The sequence below is a fragment of the Diceros bicornis genome, chromosome X, assembly GCF_020826845.1.
Source record: "Diceros bicornis minor isolate mBicDic1 chromosome X, mDicBic1.mat.cur, whole genome shotgun sequence".
Taxonomy (NCBI): Eukaryota; Metazoa; Chordata; class Mammalia; order Perissodactyla; family Rhinocerotidae; genus Diceros; species Diceros bicornis.
Genome location: NC_080781.1, coordinates 7244512 through 7263840, shown reverse-complemented (window position 1 = coordinate 7263840; position 19329 = coordinate 7244512). Strand labels below are relative to the sequence as shown.

Below are 19329 nucleotides of genomic sequence, written 5' to 3'. Positions count from 1 at the left end.
TTTCCTGGGCCGCCCAGACTGAAAATGCAAGGTGGAATCCAGGTGCTAAACTGGGAGGGAGAGAAGTCAGGGAGGGGGGAGGAGTGCACAAATGAACTTCATGTACTTAAAGGCCCTGATTGTTACTGCACAGATGTTAACATTCATGCTCAGCTGACTATGGACCTGCAGTGTCATCTTTATATTTCTCATATCTACAGTGCTTCGAAATGTTTCCACCTCTCAAGTGTGTGTGCTTTACCTGTCCACTTTTTCGTGTATTATAGTTGTACTGTGTCACGAAAAAGTTTGTCATGTCAGTTTTTTTTTTTTAAGGAAGATTGGCCCTGCGCCAGCATCTGTTGGCAATCTTCCTCTTGTTTTCTTTTTCTCCCCAAAGCCCCAGTACATAGTTGTGTATCATAGTTGTCGAGTTGTAGCTCTTCTGTATGGGACGCCGCCTCAGCATGGCTTGACGAGCGCTGAGAGAGTCCACTCCCAGGATCCGAACCCGGGCAGCCAAAGCGGAATGTGCGAACTTAACCGCTACACCCCCGGGCTGGCCCCTGTCATCTCAGTTTTATTTTTCATACTAATTTCAAGTTCCTTCCTTTCTTTTTTGACAGGTAAGAAATTTAGTCTTATATCCATCCTTCTGCAGGTTTCCTCTGAGGCCCATCTGTAGTGTAATCATCTGAGGCGATCTGGCCTAGGAATCTTCATTTGTAACAATCTCCCCCCCCCCCAGGCAATTCTGACTACTGATCCCCCTGGGAGCCTTGCCCTCGAATACTGAGCACCTGAGTCGTCCAGAGCCTGCAGGTCTGCACGTGGGAAGCAGAGAGGTGGCGTGTCTGCAGCTTGGGCTTAAAACGGAGATTGAAACGCAGTCACACCTTTGTGTGGACTGGCCACCCAAACCCTCCGCATTGGGGAAAACGTACACGTGCTCCTGTTCCATTTTTAGCAGCTAAAGCACATTCCACACGCTAACGTCCAGAAGCAACCTCTGCTTCCCAAGAGCAAAGGAAAGAAGACCAGCCATCCAAAAGGGATAGCAGGATTCATGCTTGCTGAAAGACCGACACATCAGCATTTGGGGAGGAGTTCTGTGATGCTTTCGAATGTTTTTTACAAGCAAGTGTGTGATACCGAAGAGCGGTTCAGGTTTGGACCGTGTCAGTCTGTTCCGGACTTGTAGCAAAGCAGCTGCCTCTGCTTACAGACGCGCCAGGTCGGGTCCTTTTGAAGTGGTGGCCTTTGCAGCCCTTTGTTAAAGGCTCTGCTTCCCATCTGGCAGTGCAGCCTCCTGTCTTCCTTTCGTGGGTCCCCACAGGAAGCCCAGGCCTGTGGTTTTCCAGGAAGTAGGCGTAGGATCTGAGCCCAAACTTTGCCTGCCTTAAAATTGCAAAGTCGGTGGTGGAAATGTAGATGAGCCGCTGGGGTGGGAGGGCATGTAAGTGTTTGCATTTAAGTGTTTAATGAGAGAAGACAAGGAAAATGAGGATGCCTTACCTTTGGTTGAGTGGGAAAAAACAAGAGAAATGGGCCCATTTACTGGGGGGGAAAGGTCAAAGGGTGTCTGTTTCCGCGTTGACAATGGGCCTATTGGGTTTATTCTATCAGATATACCTGATAGAACAGTTTTTTTTTTCTTTTTTTTTTGCCTTTTTGAAAAATAAAGCTTTGGTTAACAAAGCCGTAACCTAGAGAGGGTTCTTTTATTTTCAACCCAGAAGAACTTTTTTAAAACTTCACTCAGTATGTTTATTGTTATTATTAGCACTGACATAATTTTGAAACATTGATGCATATAGAATAAAGCATGATTTTCAATGTATAATGAAATGCATAGAAAAATTAAAGCAGTTAAGAAAATGTGAATAAACTTTAACATTTTTTTCTAAACAGTATTACACTTGAAAGCCAGTTTAGAATGTCAAAAATGTAACCGTATGCTGTTGAGCTGAGTAAAAATGGAACAGACCTGACAGGGAAGGTGCACGATATGTCTGTGCCTGTGTCTGGTTAGGCGAAGTAGTTTCCCCTTTCTTTAAGATTTGTTTGTTGATTTTAAACGAAAATCCTGCCTCTGTGGGATTGTTTCCGTGGGGCAGAGGAACCATAAAAAAAGCACTTTTATCAGCAATCACATCAGCCACAGTTTATGAATGTGTTCTGGTGCCTGTAACGCATCAAAATTACGGATGTCGGATGTCGGAGTCCCAAATAGGAAAAGTCTGGAACATGAGGAATGTTTTTCTGTAAGTGCAGCTAAAACGAGATGGCAGTTTGGGGGGCTCTAGATTCTGGAGAATTAAACCACTGGGAAGGCTTGGTGACAGAGGAGAAAGCCGACCTCTCTGACCTCTGGTGCTTCTTCCTCCACCCCTCCTCCTCCCGACCAAGCATCCCCCTCGTGAGGCCTCGTGGCGTTTGCAAAGGGCGCACAGCCCCCAGGGAGCCTTTTCTGCAAGCGCGGGCGATTGGGGCGGGGGCTGCGGGAGAGGCCCAGGGCACATGATGCCTCCCCGCCAAGCCCGCCCAGCACATGACCCAGGCCAGCCAGCGGGGTCCTGGCAGACCCGGGCCGCGTCCCCGAGCACGGCCCATGGCCTCGCCGCGCCTCGGGACCTTCTGCTGCCCCACGCGGGACGCCGCCACCCAGCTCGTGCTGAGCTTCCAGCCGCGGGCGTTCCACGCGCTGTGCCTGGGCAGCGGCGCGCTCCGCCTGGCGCTCGGCCTCCTGCAGCTGCTGCCCGGGCGCAGGTCCGCGGGCCCCGGGGTCCCCTCGACGGCCCCGCCGGCCTCGGCCCGCGCCCCGGCCTCCGCCCGTATCCTGCGCGCCGCCACCGCCTGCGACTTGCTCGGCTGCCTGGGTAAGGGCGCATGGCCCCAGGTGGGAACCTGCTCCGTGCACGGGTAAGGGCACACGGCCCGCGGGTTGGGACCTGCTCCGAGTCCGGGTGAGGGCGCACAGCCCGAAGGTTGCGACTTGCCGGGCGCCTGGATCAGGGCGCGGGCCCCAGACTGGGAGCAGGTCGGTGCCGGGTCAGGACGTACTGCCCGCGGAGTGGCAGGGCGTCTGGGGCCTCCGAGCGCAGACTAGGACAGAGCCGGAGGCGGCTCCCTAGGGACCGGACCGGACCGGACGACTAGCGGACTCGCAAAACAAGGTAGTCGGTAAAAATTATGTCCAAAGGACATCTGTTTCTTAAAAAAAAAACGGTTTATTGTGTTGGTTATTGCAAGTTTACTAGGGCAACTTTAGACAGTGCCGTTAAGCAAAACCCAGAAAATATAATGGGTCAGTAATTATTCCACCAGCGAGAGACTAACAGTTAATATTTTGTGTATACACACACATAAAATCATTTCCAAAATGATTTAGCATAATCAGGAAGGAAACCTGATATTTATTTATTTATTTATTCATTCATTCAGGTTTGGGTTTTATACCCCAGGCCAGATCTTGCCTGCTGCCTCCTATCAATGGCCCACGAACTAAGAATGTTTTTGTTGTTTTGTTTTGTTTTTTTGTGAGGAAAACTAGCCTTGCGCTAACATCCAATGCCAAGCCTCCTCTTTTTGCTGAGGAAGATTGGCCCTGGGCTAACATCTGTGCCCATCTTCCTCTACTTTATATGGGATGCTGCCGCAGCATGGCTTGACAAGCAGTGCGTCTGTGCGTACCTGCGATCCAAACCTGCCAACCCGTGGGCAGCGAAGCGGAGCACCGCACTTAACCACTATGCCACCAGGCTGGCCCCCTAAGAATGTTTTTACATTTTTTAAATGTTTTTTAAAAATCAAAAGAAGAATGCTATTTACTGCCATGTACATATTCCATGAGACTTAAACGTCAAGGTGTCCATATGTATAGTTTGATGGGGACACAGCCATGCTGTGCATTGTCCCAGCCGTCTTTGCCCTAGAGGGCAGAGGTAAGTGTTGGACAGAGAAAGTATGGCCATACAGCCTAGAATAGCTTCTATCTGGCCCTTGCAGAAACTTTGCTGATCCCTCCTTTATTTATTTTTTTTATTTTTTATTTATTTATTTATTTTTTGTGAGGAAGATCAGCCCTGAGCTAACATGCATGCTAATCATCCTCTTTTTGCTGAGGAAGACCAGCTCTGAGCTAACATCTATTGCCAATCCTCCTCCTTTTTTTCCCCCAAAGCCCCAGTAGATAGTTGTATGTCCTAGTTGCACGTCCTTCTAGTTGGTGTACGTGGGACGCGGCCTCAGCATGGCGGGAGAAGCGGTGCGTCGGTGCGCGCCCAGATCGAAACCCGGGCTGCCAGTAGCGGAGCGCGCACATTTAACCGCTAAGCCACAGGGCGCGCCCTCATCCCTCTTTTAAACTATGATGTGGCACTTTTTACAGATCCTCTAAGCTGGATGTTGCCAGCCATTTTGTTTAACTTGTTTTGGAAAATTTCTACAGTATACAAATGTAGAGAGACTGTATAATGAGCCCCCCTGTACCTATCACTTAGCTTCATCTACGCCTCACCCCCTTATCGCACTCTCCACTGGATTAATTTGAAGCAAATCCCAGAATTTATATCATTTCATCCAAACAGATCTCAGCTCTAGAAGATAAGAATTTAAATATATATATATCACGTATTTTTATATATATCTTACACCAATATCATTGTCACCTTAAAATAATGCAAACCTATTCCTTAATATCATTGTTGTATGTTCAGTTGTCTCATAAATGTTATTTTTCAGTTAGTTTGTTCGAATCAGGATCCAAATACTGTCCACATTTTGCAATTGGCTGACAGGTACTGAGCATTTTGGAACTTCTCAGTAATGTTTGCTCTTGAAGCAAAAACTGTTGCTGGGGTTGGAACTGCCCTCTGTCTCCATGCCCGGAGAGGATGCCAGCAGCTCATGCCCCACCTTGAGCAAGTATCTGGGCACAGGCGGCTGTGGGTCCCAGGGCCCAGTTCTCCCATTCTGTGTGATTGGAGACACTCGGGAACCTTGACTTCAAATAAATGCTGTGGAACCTCCAGTCACTTTCTCAGACTTGAGGACTAAGACAGGAAGCGATACTTGTTTTCTATTAAGGATAAAATCATTTTAGTGCAGGATAATTAAATCAAAAATTGGTTTTCTTCCCCATTGTGCTAAATCATTTTGGGAAATTATCTTAATAGTAATTTAGTTCCTTAACTTTGAATATCTGGAAATAAAGATGCACCCAAACATCTTTCGAGGGTCAGTGAAATAATATTTGTATGTTCTTTCCCCTTTGGAAGGGAGCTGGATGATGTTGTGGGCAAATGAGCAGAAGCAGAAGTCAGGGGAAGGCTTGGTGACTGGACTCCCTCACTGAAAAATAAGAAATACCGATGCCTAGCTCCTACAGCATTTATGGAGCTCGAAGGAGTGCTGTATGCGGAAGACGATACAGCACTATACGGAAGAAGAGTAGTATTCCCATTAGCAGGGGTGTGATAATGAGAAGAATATCTTCAGCTAGTTAGTGTTCGTACTTCCCCTTTAGTGGTGTATTTTTATTTAGTATATATTTACCAGTGTATTACACAGTATATATTTACCAGTGTCTTACACACTATATGTTTAGTAGTGTATTACAGAGTATATATTTGGTAGAGTATTACAATACATATTTACTAGTGTTTTACACAGTATATATTTACTAGTGTATGACATAGCATATATTTGGTAGTATATTACACGGTATATATTTGGTAGTGTATTACACATATATATTTACTAGTGTATTACACAGTATATGTTTAGTAGTGTATTATACAGTATATATTTACTAGTGTGTTACATGCTATATGTTTAGTAGTGTATCACACAGTATATATTTCCCAGTGTATGACACAGTATGTATTTGATAGTGTATTACACATGTATATTCACTAGTGTTTTACACAGTATATATTTACTAGTGTATGACACTATATATTTGGTAGTGTATTACAGTATATATTTACTAGTGTATTACACAGTGTATATTTGCTTGTGTATGACACAGTATATATTTGGTAGTATATGACACAGTGTACATTTACTAGTGTGTTACACAGTATATCTTTACTAGTGCATGACACAGTATGTATTTGGGAGTGTATTACAGATACTAGTGTACACTAGTAAATAATTTCTAACTTTGTACTGTACAGTTCCCCTTTAGCAGGGTATTACATAGTATATGCTTAAACAAGGGGCATTGCATTATCTAACAAAGAACCTTAATATATACCTTAAGTGTGTGTATTATTTTGAGGAGAATTAGATATTTGGGTCTAATAGCAAAGAAAATTCACAAATAAATGTCAAAAGCAAATTATCAAGAGCTAATTTGTGAAAATCTTAAACGTGTTTTTTTTTAAAGAATGAATGTACTACCTTTTTAAACTTCAGAATTGTGCTTTCTCAATCATTCTTTTTTATATGAGGAATGGTTAACATGAACATTAAAAATACAGGCAAGAAATACAGCTTGTTATTCACATAATCGCTTGTTAATACCAAGTAAACACAAAAATGAGGGACATGATTATGGCTAACGATGGTTTCAGTTGAAATCCAAGTGCCTGGGATTGCTTTGCCACCATAATAGTAATTTTCTGAGTAACTCAGTCTTATGTTTTCCCTCTCTATTTCTGCACACACCAATATGTGTTTCTTCCCTCCCTCCATCTCTCCCTCCCTCCCTTCTCTCTCTCTCCCTTGCTATCTATCAATCATCCATCTATCTGTCTGTGTATGTATGTATGTATATATGTATGTATGTATGTATGTATGTATGTATCTATCTATCTATCTATCTATCTATCTATCATTTTTACAGAGCAACAAGTCAGCTTTAGATTGGAATTAGGACCAGATACAAAGTATCATCTAATTCTACCGTAGGGATCGTAGTCCGGTCTATGGTGTGGTTAGGATTTCCAGATTTTGTTGAAAGCACCTCAGACGTGAATGGGACAGACATTTGGCCTGCCGCCTTCTGCGTGGGGAGTGCAGTAAGTACACCTCCCTTTGTTTACCCCCTCCTCTGTCCCTGTTCTTCTGTTATGCTGTAGTCCTCCAAAGTGTGGTCCCAACCCATCCACCAACCCACTGGAGTTTGTTACAAACGCAAATTCTCAGAGCCCTGCCTCCTCCCCAGACCTGCTGATCAGGAACCCTGGGGTGGGGGCCATCTGTGACTTAACAAACCCTCCAGGGGCTTCTGATGCACAACCAAGTTTTAAGAACCACTACTGTAGTGGGGTCTTCCCTCCCCCCACCTTTAAGCATACATATACAATCTTTACCTTAGATATAGCCACAATCAACAACAGCTGGCCAAAAAAGAAGAACGTTATTGATTTATTGGATGTATTTTACTTAATGAAACACACACACACACACACACACACACACACACACACACACATTGCACTGTCCACTGGGTTAATGCTTAAGTGAAAGACCTCAGAGTACACGGATGCTGTGCTGACCCTACCGTCTGTAGCAGAATTGTGAGCTTCTCTCCCTACCTCCCCTCTGTTGCTTCCCAGCTGCATCCCAATGGAACATCTGTCTCGGCCCACACCAGTGAGGAATACCAATCTCGTCTTGCCCCTAACATGCAAGGCCCCTTTCCTTTCTCTTCTCCTGGGAAGGTCTTTCCTACCCATACTCATTCGTTCTCGGCAAAAGAGCTTCTAGTTCAAAGACCCTGTGAGCCTTCATGCCAGTTTAAGCCGCACCTCTGAGACCTTTATCAACTGTGCCTACAAGGATAGCAGAAGGCAGGGCTCTCTAGTCTAGTCCCACTGAGCAGACAGAGAACAAAGGCACAGCCCACCCTTGGTCTCCAAGACTGTCCGCGTGTCTCCAGAGGGCTTTCATGTGCTGCCTCCTGACGTCAGAGGAAGCGGGCATCTGCCAGCTCATTTCACGGGTGGGGGCATTCGGGTGCCTGTTTCCAGGAGCTTTGATGCCGGGTTCTTCCTGCTTACAGATGTGGGTCCAGCTGTTGTACAGTGCCTGCTTCTGGTGGCTGTTTTGCTATGCAGTTGACGCCTATCTGGTGATCCGGAGGTCGGCGGGACTGAGGTATTCAGAGAGGTCAGCAGGGCTCTCTGCCCTGGTTCTGTTGTATGAGGGAAGGTTGCAGATACTGTTGAGTGCTCCAAAGTGTTTTTCAGTACCGCAGACACAGTCTATCAGAATCTGTCAGCTTGCCCCTCCACCGAGAAATATCTATGGCAGCTCATTTTTATAAAAAGCCAAATTCAGACTCAAAATAATGAGGCTTTTAAAACCTTGAAAACAAGTAATTCAATAATTTAAATAGTTGGCACTGGACAAATACTAAAAAAAAAAAAAAAATTCGCCATGAATATAAACAATTTTTGATTGTATGGAAAGGTTTGAGCAAAAAAATTCCTTGAAGTATGTATTAACACTTTACACTAAGTGGAACCCAAGGATGCTGCAGCTGTGGGTGGCTGCCTGCTGAGGAATGACACAGTTAGGACCTTGGCACTGGTGGGTTTGAATTCCTGCCCAGGCACTCACTAGCTGTGTAACTGTTGGCAAGTTGCTTAACCTCTCTGGACTTCTGTTTGCTCAGCTGTAAAGTGGTACCCACCGCATAAGGTTCTGGGAGGAGTCAATGTGATGATACGTGTCAGTGGTGCCTGGCACGTGGTAGGCTCACAGTTGTGAGCTGTGGCTGGAGCTGGGATATGCCTGTGTATTGAGGAAACAGAAATATAGAGAACCTAAGTGACAACGAGAAGCTGGAGGGCAGGGCAGGGTCCAGGAGGCTCCAGGTCCAGGAAGTGTTTGTCCCCCGCCAAGTTCGAGGTCCACTTCAATCAGATCCCCTTTGCAAGGAGACCTTGCTTGCTTTTTTTTTTTAAACAGCTGTATAAACTTCAGCCATTTAGATGTATAAAATCCATTGTTTTTTAGTATATTCACAGAATTGTGCAACAGTGACCAGCATCTAGTTTGATGACATTTTAATCATTCTTCCAAAGTCTCTGTACTAGTTATTAGGCACTCCCGATTGTCCCCTCGCCCGCAGCCCCTGGCAACTACTAATCTACTTTCTGTCTCTAGACTTGCCTATTCTGGACGTTTCCTATAAATGGAATCATACCATATGTGACCTTTTGTGTCTTGCTTCTTAAACTTAGCATAGCATTTTATCTGTGTTGTAGCATGTGTTGGTATTTCATTCCTGTTCATTGCTGAATACTATTCCACTGCATGGATAGACTACATTTTAGTCATTTCTCAGCCGATGGGCATTTAGATGGTTTCCATTGTTTTGGCTATTAGGAATAACGTTGCAATGAACATTTGTGCTTGTGTGGACATATGTTTTTATCGTATACTCGTGGGCATACACCCAGGAGTGGAATTCCTGGGTCGTACAGTAACTCTGTCTATAACTTTGTAAGACGCTTCTGAACTGCTCCCTAAAGAGGCTGCACCGCTTTACATTCACACCAGCAATGTGCGAGGGTTCCAATTTCTTCACATCCTTGCTAACCACACTTGCTATTTTCTGTGCATTTGTTTGTTTTTTTAAATTTTAGCCATCCTAGTGTACGTGACATGGTATCTCACTGTTGTTTTGATTTTCCTCATGGCTAATGATGTTTAGCATCTTCTCATGTGCTTATTGGCCATTTGTTTACCCTCTTTGGAGAAATATCTTTTCATTTCCTTCACCCATTTTTTAATTGGGCTATTTGTCTTTTTATTTTTGAGTTGTAGGAGTTCTTTATATATTCTGGAGACAAGTACCTTATTACAGATATGGTATCTATTTTTCTCCCATTCAGTGAGTTTTCTTTTCCCTTACTTGATGGTATCTTTTGAAGCAAAAAAGTTTTTAATTTTGATGAGGTCGAGTTTTTCTGTTCTTTTATTTCTTGTGCTTTTGCTGTCATCTAAGAAACCATTGCCTAACCCAAGGTCACAAAGATTTATACCTTTATTTTCTTCTGAGAGTTTTATAGTTTGAACACTTATTTAGCTTTGAGTTAATTTTTGTGTGTTGATGAAGAAGAGGTCCACCTTTATTCTTCTGCATGTGGATATCCAGTTGTCCTGGCACCATTTGTGGAATAAATTCACTTTTAAAACCAACATCAGTCCTAAATCATTCTACGAGGCCAACATCACCCTGATACCAAAGCCAGACAAAGACAATACAAAGAAAGAAAATTACAGGCCAATATCGCTGATGAACATTGATGCAAAAATCCTCAACAAAATATTGGCAAACCGAATACAACAATACATTAAAAAGATCATACACCATGATCAAGTGGGATTTATACCAGGGATGCAGGGATGGTTCAACATCCGCAAATCAATCAACGTGATACATCACATCAACAAAACAAAGAATAAAAACCACATGATCATCTCAATAGATGCAGAGAAGGCATTTGACAAGATACAACATCCATTTATGATAAAAAGTCTCAACAAAATGGGAATAGAAGGAAAGTACCTCAACATAATAAAGGCTATTTATGACAAACCCACAGCCAACATCATACTCAACGAGGAAAGACTGAAAGCCATTCCTCTGAGAACAGGAACGAGGCAGGGCTGCCCACTCTCACCACTCCTGTTCAACATAGTACTGGAGGTTTTGGCCAGAGCAATTAGGCAAGAAAAAGGAATAAAAGGAATCCAAATAGGTAACGAAGAAGTGAAACTCTCACTATTTGCAGATGACATGATTGTATATATAGAAAACCCTAAAGAATCTGTTGGAAAACTATTAGAAGCAATCAACAACTACAGCAAAGTTGCAGGGTACAAAATCAATCTACAAAAATCAGTTGCATTTCGGTATGCTAATAATGAACTAACAGAAAGAGAGCTCAAAAAGATAATACCATTTACAATTGCATCAAAAAGAATAAAATACCTAGGAGTAAATCTTACCAAGGAGGTGAAGGACCTATACAATGAGAACTACAAGACATTATTGAAAGAAATCCATGATGACATAAAGAAATGGAAAGATATCCCATGCACGCGGATTGGAAGAATAAACATAGTTAAAATGTCTATATTACCTAAAGCAATCTACAGATTCAATGCAATCCCAATCAGAATCCCAATGACATTCTTCACAGAAATAGAAAAAAGAATACTAAAATTTATATGGGGCAACAAAAGACCCCGAATAGCTAAAGCAATCCTAAGAAAAAAGAACAAAGCAGGAGGCATCACAATCCCTGACTTCAAAACATACTACAAAGCAATAGTAATCAAAACAGATGGTACTGGTACAAAAACAGACAGACAGATCAATGGAACAGAATTGAAAGCCCAGAAATAAAACCACACATATACAGACAGCTAATTTTCGACAAAGGTGCTAAGAACATACAATGGAGATAGGAAAGTCTCTTCAACAAATGGTGTTGGGAAAACTGGACATCCACATGCAAAAGAATGAAAGTGGACCATCTGCTATCGCCATTCACAAAAATTAACTCAAAATGGATCAAAGACCTGAAGGTGAGACCTGAAACTGTAAAACTCATAGAAGAAAATATAGGCAACACACTATTTGACATTGGTTTTAAAGGAATCTTTTCGGATGACGTGCCTGCCCAGACGAGGGAAACTAAAGAAAAAATAAACAAGTGGGACTTTATCAGATTAAAGAGCTTTTATAAGACAAATGAAACCAGAATCAAGATGAACAGACAACCCACCAGCTGGGAGAGAATATTTGCTAAACATACATCTGACAAGGGGTTGATCTCCATAATATATAAAGAACTCACACAACTGAACAACAAAAAAACAAACAACCCGATCACAAAATGGCCAGAGGAAATGAACAGACACTTCTCCAAGGAAGATATACAGATGGCCAATAGGCACATGAAAAGATGCTCAACATCACTAATCATCAGGGAAATGCAAATCAAAACAACACTAAGATACCACCTCACGCCCGTTAGAATGGCTATAATCACCAAGACAAAAAACAACAAGTGTTGGAGAGGATGTGGAGAAACAGGAACCCTCATACACAGCTGGTGGGAATGCAAACTGGTGCAGCCTCTATGGAAAACGGTATGGAGATTCCTCAAAGAATTAAAAATAGAGATGCCCTATGACCCAGCCATCCCACTACTGGGAATCTATCCAACGAACCTGAAATCAACAATCCAAAGAGGCTTATGCACCCCTATGTTCATTGCAGCATTATTCACCATAGCCAAGAAGTGGAAGCAACCTAAGTGTCCCTCGTCTGACGATTGGATTAAGAAAATGTGGTATATATATACAATGGAATACTACTCAGCCATAAAAAAAGACAAAATCGTCCCATTTGCAACAACATGGATGGGCCTGGAGCGTATTATGTTAAGTGAAATAAGCCAGGAAGAGAAAGAGAAACACTGTATGATCTCACTCATATGTGGAATATAAACCAACACATGGACAGAGAAAACTGTACTATGGTTACCAGGGGCAGTGGGGGTGCGGGGGTGGGCACAAGGGCTGAAGGGAGTCATATATATGGTGATGGACAAACAAAAATGTACAACCCAAAATTTCACAATGTTAAAAACCATTAAAACGTCAATTAAAAAAAAAAACCAACATCAGTAACCAAATAAACATCATATTAAGGCTACAGAATACATTGGGTAATCTTAGTGGATCCCTGCTTTAAAATTGTTGATATTCCTTGTGGATATCACATCATCATTGACTTTGGTCTCTCTGGCCTGAAATATAGTGCTTACTTCATTTTCGTGTTTGTTCCTTCCACCTTTGTACTTAGCTCCCAAGCTTTTACACATCTGTAAAAACCTAGATATACCTGGTTGTGAAAATTCTCTAGGGAAGACAGTCAAGGTCCCAGGCAGCCAACCAGGTGTATCAGTGAGGATTAGTTTTGGCTACATAAAATACCTAAAATAATAGTGACTTAAACAGGATAGGACTTTCTCTTTCCTGCTCAAAGAGACCAGAGGTAGGCAATCCAGGGCTCTTATGATGGATATCAGGGACCCAAACTCCTGTCTTCCTGCTCCACCATCCTATTGTGTGACTTCCATCCTCAAGGTGTCATGGTCCGATATAGCTGCTGGAACTCCAGCCACCACATCCGCATTCCAGACAGCAGGAAGGAGGAAGGGCGCAATGCAAAAGGGGTCTGTTTTCCCCTGAGCCAGCTCCCTTTAAGCAGCCTCCCTGGGGATTTCACCAACAATTCCATTTCCATATTATTGGCCAGAATTTAGTTTCCTGGCCACACTTAGCTGCAAGAGGAGGTAGGAAATAGGGTCTGTTAGTCAAGCAGGCTGTTGCTCTGCATGACATCCAGGTTATATTTCTAAGGGAAAATGGCTTTGGCAGGCAGCTGGCAGCATGAGAGGGCCTCATCCCTGAAGCCCGTGAGTGTGTGTCCCTGTCTGATGGCTCCCTCACTCATTTTTGGAGGGATTAGAGCTATGACACAATTAGAAGTCTCCTAGACCCCTAGTTGTGGAGATAAGAAGAGCCTTGGAGCTGGGAAAGGAAGCCGGGAGAAGTGTATGCCTCCTGCTGTCATAGGAGGATGCCTTGCTTCACCCCCACCGGTGGGGGACTGGGGTCACACAGGGCAACCTGAGAGTTTTCTGGGCCCAGAGGACAAGCAGAGCCCTGAGAAGCCAGGACAGGCAATCAGGAAGCCCTCCTCACACTCAGAAGAGTGTTTAGATTTGATTTTGGAGCTCAGCGTTAGGATAGGCAGGGCGCTGGGGGTGTGCAGAGACTAGAGGATGCTGGGCAGATTTTGACTTCCGAGGACCCACCCATAATGCAGGAGGCGAATGTCCAAGGAGGCGAAACATCCAGCGGCCTCCCAGGGGCAAGAGCAAGGGCAGGGTTCCAGCCCTAGGAAGACTGTCGGGAGTGAAGTGGGCTCTGCTGGCAAAGAGGAACAGAGCGCACAGCAGACAAATGAGACAGGTGCTCTGTAGCCATGGAGACCTAGCCCCCACCTCATCCCTAGCAGAAGTCATGCTTCCTGGTGGGAGGTCTCCAAGGGGCCAGCACTGGGTGGTTTGAGCCAGAGCTGAGAGTATGGGTCCAGAAGCCTCTGTAGCTCCTCTTTTAAGAGCCAGTTTCTTTCCAGAGCCCAGAGCCAAGGGTGGCAATTAAAAGACTGCACCTGGTGAGCAGGGGTCCCAAGGAATTCCAGGGCAGGGGGCCAGGCTTTGCAGGTATGGCTGAATTAAACTCCACGGCCCCTTCTAGGTCCTTCCAGTCCTTAGCTATTTTCTTTGGCACAAGAGAATTGTTTCTTTTAATCCTAATCCTAAGAAATGTCATTAAGACAGATTTAATGTTAAAATTTAAATTGCTACTTAGTTTCCAGGTGTGGGATAGACATATTTTAAACAATAACAGAAGTCACTTGAGGTCCTGGGGAAAGCCCTGAATTGAAGTCACTACTTGCTCGGAGAAAATGAAAGTGTGAGAGCAAAGGGGGTCTGGGGAGGCCCTTTGTGTTCTGGACATGAACACTGTCTAGCCATCAGATAAAGAAATGAGGATCTTCAGCATGGGCTGCTCCTGATCACGGCTGAATTGGAGTTCAGACTCTCACCCTAGTGTGGGTTTCCGGTTGTATCAGTTACTGAAGTGGCTGCCGCCTGCATGAGCCGGCCCGGATCTGACTCCCACCCTGTGAGGCCATTTGGGGCTGGGGAACCGTCGACCAGGCTTTGGCGGGCTCCCGTCCTGGCCTCGCCCAGCCTTGCCCTGGCCCACCCTCTCCCACCTCAGTAGATGAGGCCACCCGCACCCTCCAGCCCAAGGTTAGGGTCTGGAATGCAGACATTCCACACTCTTAATACTCCAGCTCCTTGGAGAAAGCTGCTCGTTAGTGTTCTGAGTCTGTGCAAAGCCTCTGACTTCTGGGCAATCACACCCCGCCCTGCCCCCAAACCCAGAGAGGTGGGGCGGGGCTGCTGCAGAACCAGCTCTGATGTGGGAGGCGCGGTATGTCGGAGTCCTTGCCTCCCGGCCTCTCAGAGAGCTGGCTAGGAAACCTTCCCTCTCCCTGCAGCTCAATCCTTGTCTGCTGTCTCTCTCTCTTCCCTCTTGTCTCCTTGCGCAAGGGCTTCCTTTCACTCTGATCCCTTTGTCTACACAGCTGATCTTCAGAGTTGGGGGTCGTGCTATTTGCCAGGAGTCTGGTGGAGCTGTGAGTGACAGCAGGCGCCTCTGATGGAGCCCTGGGCTTCTGTCCCGTCAGACAGAAGAGGCAGTGGAACGCTGGGTTGTAAGGATCAGGTAGCTCTGTGTGTGCACAGGTCTTCTGCCTTCCTGACCCCATCCGCAAGGCTGGCTGCCCGCATCCCTAGGGGGAGCAAGGTGGGGTGTGTGTGAGTACAAAGATGAATGATAGAGATTGTCCAAGAATGCTAACTATGCAGGGAATGGTAGGGAGTGGGGAGGTGGGAAGGCAAGAAAGGAAAGCTCCCTGCTCTCCTGGAACATGGGATAACCACCTATTTCTTGAGAAGGTCTTCTTGGTTTGGAGTGAGCATTAAAACGCTTGCACGTTAGGTAGGGAGGTGACTTCAGAAAGGATTGGGGATAAGGAGCTCCTTGCTTATTGGGTGAGCCGGGCACTTATGAGGTTCCCGTATCTTGTTCCTCTCAACCATGAAAACGTTATGCTGAGTGAAAGAAACCAGTCACAAGAGGCCACATGTCATATGATTCCATTTACATGAAATGTCCAGAATAGGCAGATTCATGGAGACACCGAGTGGATTAGTCGTTACCAGGGGCTGAGGGGAGGATAATGGGGAGTGGCTCTTAATGGGGACCGGGTTTCCTTTTGGGGTGAAGAAGATGGTTCCTCATCGGGCCTGGGTAGAGGTGGTGGTTGCACAACATTGTGAATGTACTAGATGCCCCTGAATTGTTCACTGTAAAATGGTTAGTTTTATGTTATATGAATTCCACCTCAATTATTTATTTATTTATTTATTTAAATTTTATTATATTTTTTCCCCCAAAGCCCCAGTAGATAGTTGTATGTCATAGCTGCACATCCTTCTAGTTGCTGTATGTGGGACGTGGCCTCAGCATGGCCGGAGAAGCGGTGCGTCGGCACGCGCCCGGGATCCGAACCCGGGCCGCCAGCAGCAGAGCACACGCACTTAACCGCCAAGCCACGGGGCCAGCCTCATCTCAATTTTTTAAAAAAACAAACCTCAGAGGCAAAATAAAGCAACTCTTTGCTGAGAGTTTTGCCCTGTGTACATTTTCCTGAATTTTCTGGAGCGCAGGAGTTGATCTAGTAGTTTCCATTGCTGGCCCTGGTCATCCCTCCTCTCAGGTGTGGTCACCCCCTTGTGCTTCTCTCCTAGCACGATCCTGCTGTACCACATCATGGCGTGGGGCCTGGCTGCCCTGCTCTGCGTGGAGGGAGTGGTCATGCTCTACTATCCTTCCGTGGCCAGGTAAGCCGGGCCTCCCAACAACCCAGCCCACCCGACTCCCTGACCCATTGTGTGTTCTCTTGCAGGAAATGCATGGGCACTGACCCAGAGCGGGCACCTTGCAGGTCAGGCCATTGTCTCGGAGCTGGGTGAGGCTGTCCTGACAGACCCATACAGCTGAGACCCGGGGGGCTCACTATAATACCTTGCACCCTTGAGTTAGTTTCTCTGCTTCTGTCTTTCACATGGGTGTGGGTAGGTGCCTGTGCACACAGGTGTGTATGCAGAGCTTTAGGAATGTGTCCTTCACATAAGTATGTGTGCAAAGCTTTAGGTATGTCCCCCTCCATACTGATGCAGCTTTCCCATGCCCACTCTTTAATTTTTTATTCTTCAGACCAGCTTCTTCTGGATGAGCGGGTGGATTTAACATTCTAAGAATGAGTTCAAGATGATATGGAAGAATCAAAAAGTCACTCTTAGAAGAGCTAATTCTAAGCCCCTGCTTGCTACGCTTTCTTCCTTCTCTTCCATCCTGCTCTTGGTTATCCTGAACACAGATACAGGGTGATGGGGCCTCTGAAATGTTCTCAGGCATTTCTTCAAGTTTAAAATCCCATCAGAGCGACCACTTGTAAAGCTCCATTGTAAAGCTCCAAGGATATATACTCTAACTTCCAAAGGAAAACTGAAAAACAGAGGTTGGACATTGTCTCTTTGTCTGTGATTTTAGGGTGGTGTAGATCAGGGATCAGCACAACACAGCCCTCAGGACAAATCCGGCCCTCTCCTGCTTTTGTAAATAAAGTTTTATTGGCACAAAGCCATGCCCATTTGTGTCTGTATTGTCTATGGCTGCTTTTGCAATATAATGTCAGAGTTGAGTAGTTTCAACAGAGGCTGTTTGGCTCCTGAGGCATAAAATATTTACTGTCTGTTCCCTTTACGGAAAAAGTTTGCTGACCTGTGGTGTAGACAGTTTCTCCCCCTTCTTTTTCTACTCCTTGCAGCTACTCAATTAGACGTCTCCAAACTGGTGTTGCCGTGTCGACGGTGAATACTCCCAGAGCTCTGTGTAGATCCATCCATACAGCCTGCTCTCTTGAGGAACTTTAAAAGGACAAATACATGTCAGCAGCTGTTATAATGGAATGTGCTTAATTGGAAAGGGAGTTTTTATCCCTCACCTTCACCTGTGGGATCCCAGAGACTCCAGGGAAAGTTGCATCCGAGCGTGAGGGAGCCATTGCTGCAGGGCTCACAAGGAGCTCCGAGGTGCCCCCATTGTCTGCAGGAGGCTGCTCCTTTGAAGCATCTTAATCCATCATCATCTCTTAATCCTGACAACCCATGAGCCAGAGCCCTCGAGTTCAAGCTCCCTCTCTCATCTGTCGTTTACTCTCAGTCTTTGCATTGGAATCACATCTCTTCCTCCTCTTGTTTCTCTTTCTCCCCTCAAGCCTTTCCAGACCACATTTTAGCCTTCACAGCTCAAGATGGAAGCTCCTATTAAAAAGAAGATGGTGGCATCATCAGGTGGTATTGTAATCCTTCTTTTGGCAAGAAAAGATGGGCAGTGCATTTTTTGCATTTTCTGCCATTTTCCCCCTTCTGGTTTGACCACACCATGCATATTAAAACAAGAGCACTTGTATTTTGATCATTCCACCTTCTGTGGCCACGGGGCCTGGTCTCTCATCTGCTTTTCCACCTCATTCTTTGGTTGGGTCTGAGCAGTCCTCTCTCCCCTTGGCCTTCAATGCTCTCTTCGTCTTTGCCATTTTCCTTCCATATTATGCATTTGTTAGCGGAGAGTTCCTGCCTTGGTAACATACCTGTGTATGGCACTCCACCACGTCCTGTGGTGACCAACAATACCCATGACCCATCAATAGAAATCCTGGTCCTTCTGTAACTGAGCAAAAAGGGGCTCGTACTGCTCACCACAATCCAGTGCCAATCAATTGCAAACAAGCCGGTGGTTGAGAAAGGAAAATTTATACGATTAGCTAGCATAATTGGAAGATGGTGGACTAGTGTCCTAAAGAACCGCCTTAAACTCATATAGAATCTTGAGGCAGTTATATAGAAGAAGTGGGCGGGGAAGGAGGGGGTTTATGAATGTCAACCATCTGGTGTGATGGACTCCAAGGTGCCTCATTAGCTCCTTCTTCTGTCATTTGTGACAGGTACCAACGCAGAGTTTTTCTTTCTGCAGGTAGTCATATTCCTGGGGAGCTCAGAGAACAAAGTTATGTCTTATCACAGCTGGGAGATGTACATAAACAAGAGTCATAGAACTAGCAGATCATGTATTTTGCAAGAGCAAGAGGTGCTTAATCATGTAGGCTACGTGCAGGCTAGAGTGCATTCTCAGAGACGGATGAGTCAGGGTCATAGTTACAATATTGCTTCCTCTCCCTAAGATGGCTTCCCTCATGCTAACTTAAGATCTAGCTGTTACACTTCTCCCTGAAAAGAACCAGTGAAAGGATTATTATCCATAACCATGAGAACAAATGTCCTTTGAAATATGGAGCTTGGGTGTTCTGAGTTGCTCAAGGAGAGGAACTGGATCTTGTTCATGGTATTGGCCAGGCATAGTGCAGAGTAAGTGCTTAAAACCTAACTAGTTCATCGAGTGCCTTCGGCTTACTGGAATCATGTGTTTTTTCCTTGAAGAGATCCAGTAGGGGGAAGCCACTGTCCCAGAGTGTCTTTTCCTTTTTCTCCTTCTGTCAGTAGGCACCTTTAAAAGCTCCCCCCAGTGGAATGCCTTAGAGGTCCTCCTTTAGGAGACAAATAGAGACATGATTGATCTTTGGTCTTCTGCATGTATGGCTTGTTC

General features: G+C 45.1%; 1 protein-coding gene across 5 annotated transcripts in view; it reads left to right on the top strand.

Annotated features, from left to right (window-relative positions):
* Positions 1 to 2283: 2283 nt before the first annotated feature.
* GPR143 (G protein-coupled receptor 143) overlaps positions 2284 to 19329 on the top strand; it is a 40192-nt gene continuing 23146 nt past the window's right edge. The window contains exons 1-4 of one of the 5 annotated variants that reach the window (XM_058535409.1): positions 2284 to 2858; positions 6895 to 7004; positions 7991 to 8097; positions 16410 to 16502. In XM_058535409.1, coding sequence (XP_058391392.1) covers positions 2531 to 2858; positions 6895 to 7004; positions 7991 to 8097; positions 16410 to 16502 — 638 coding nt within the window. In that variant the 5' untranslated portion in view covers positions 2284 to 2530. The remainder of the gene's footprint in view (positions 2859 to 6894; positions 7005 to 7990; positions 8098 to 16409; positions 16503 to 19329) is intronic. The other 4 variants (XM_058535410.1, XM_058535411.1, XM_058535412.1 and 1 more) reach the window with 4 other exon arrangements.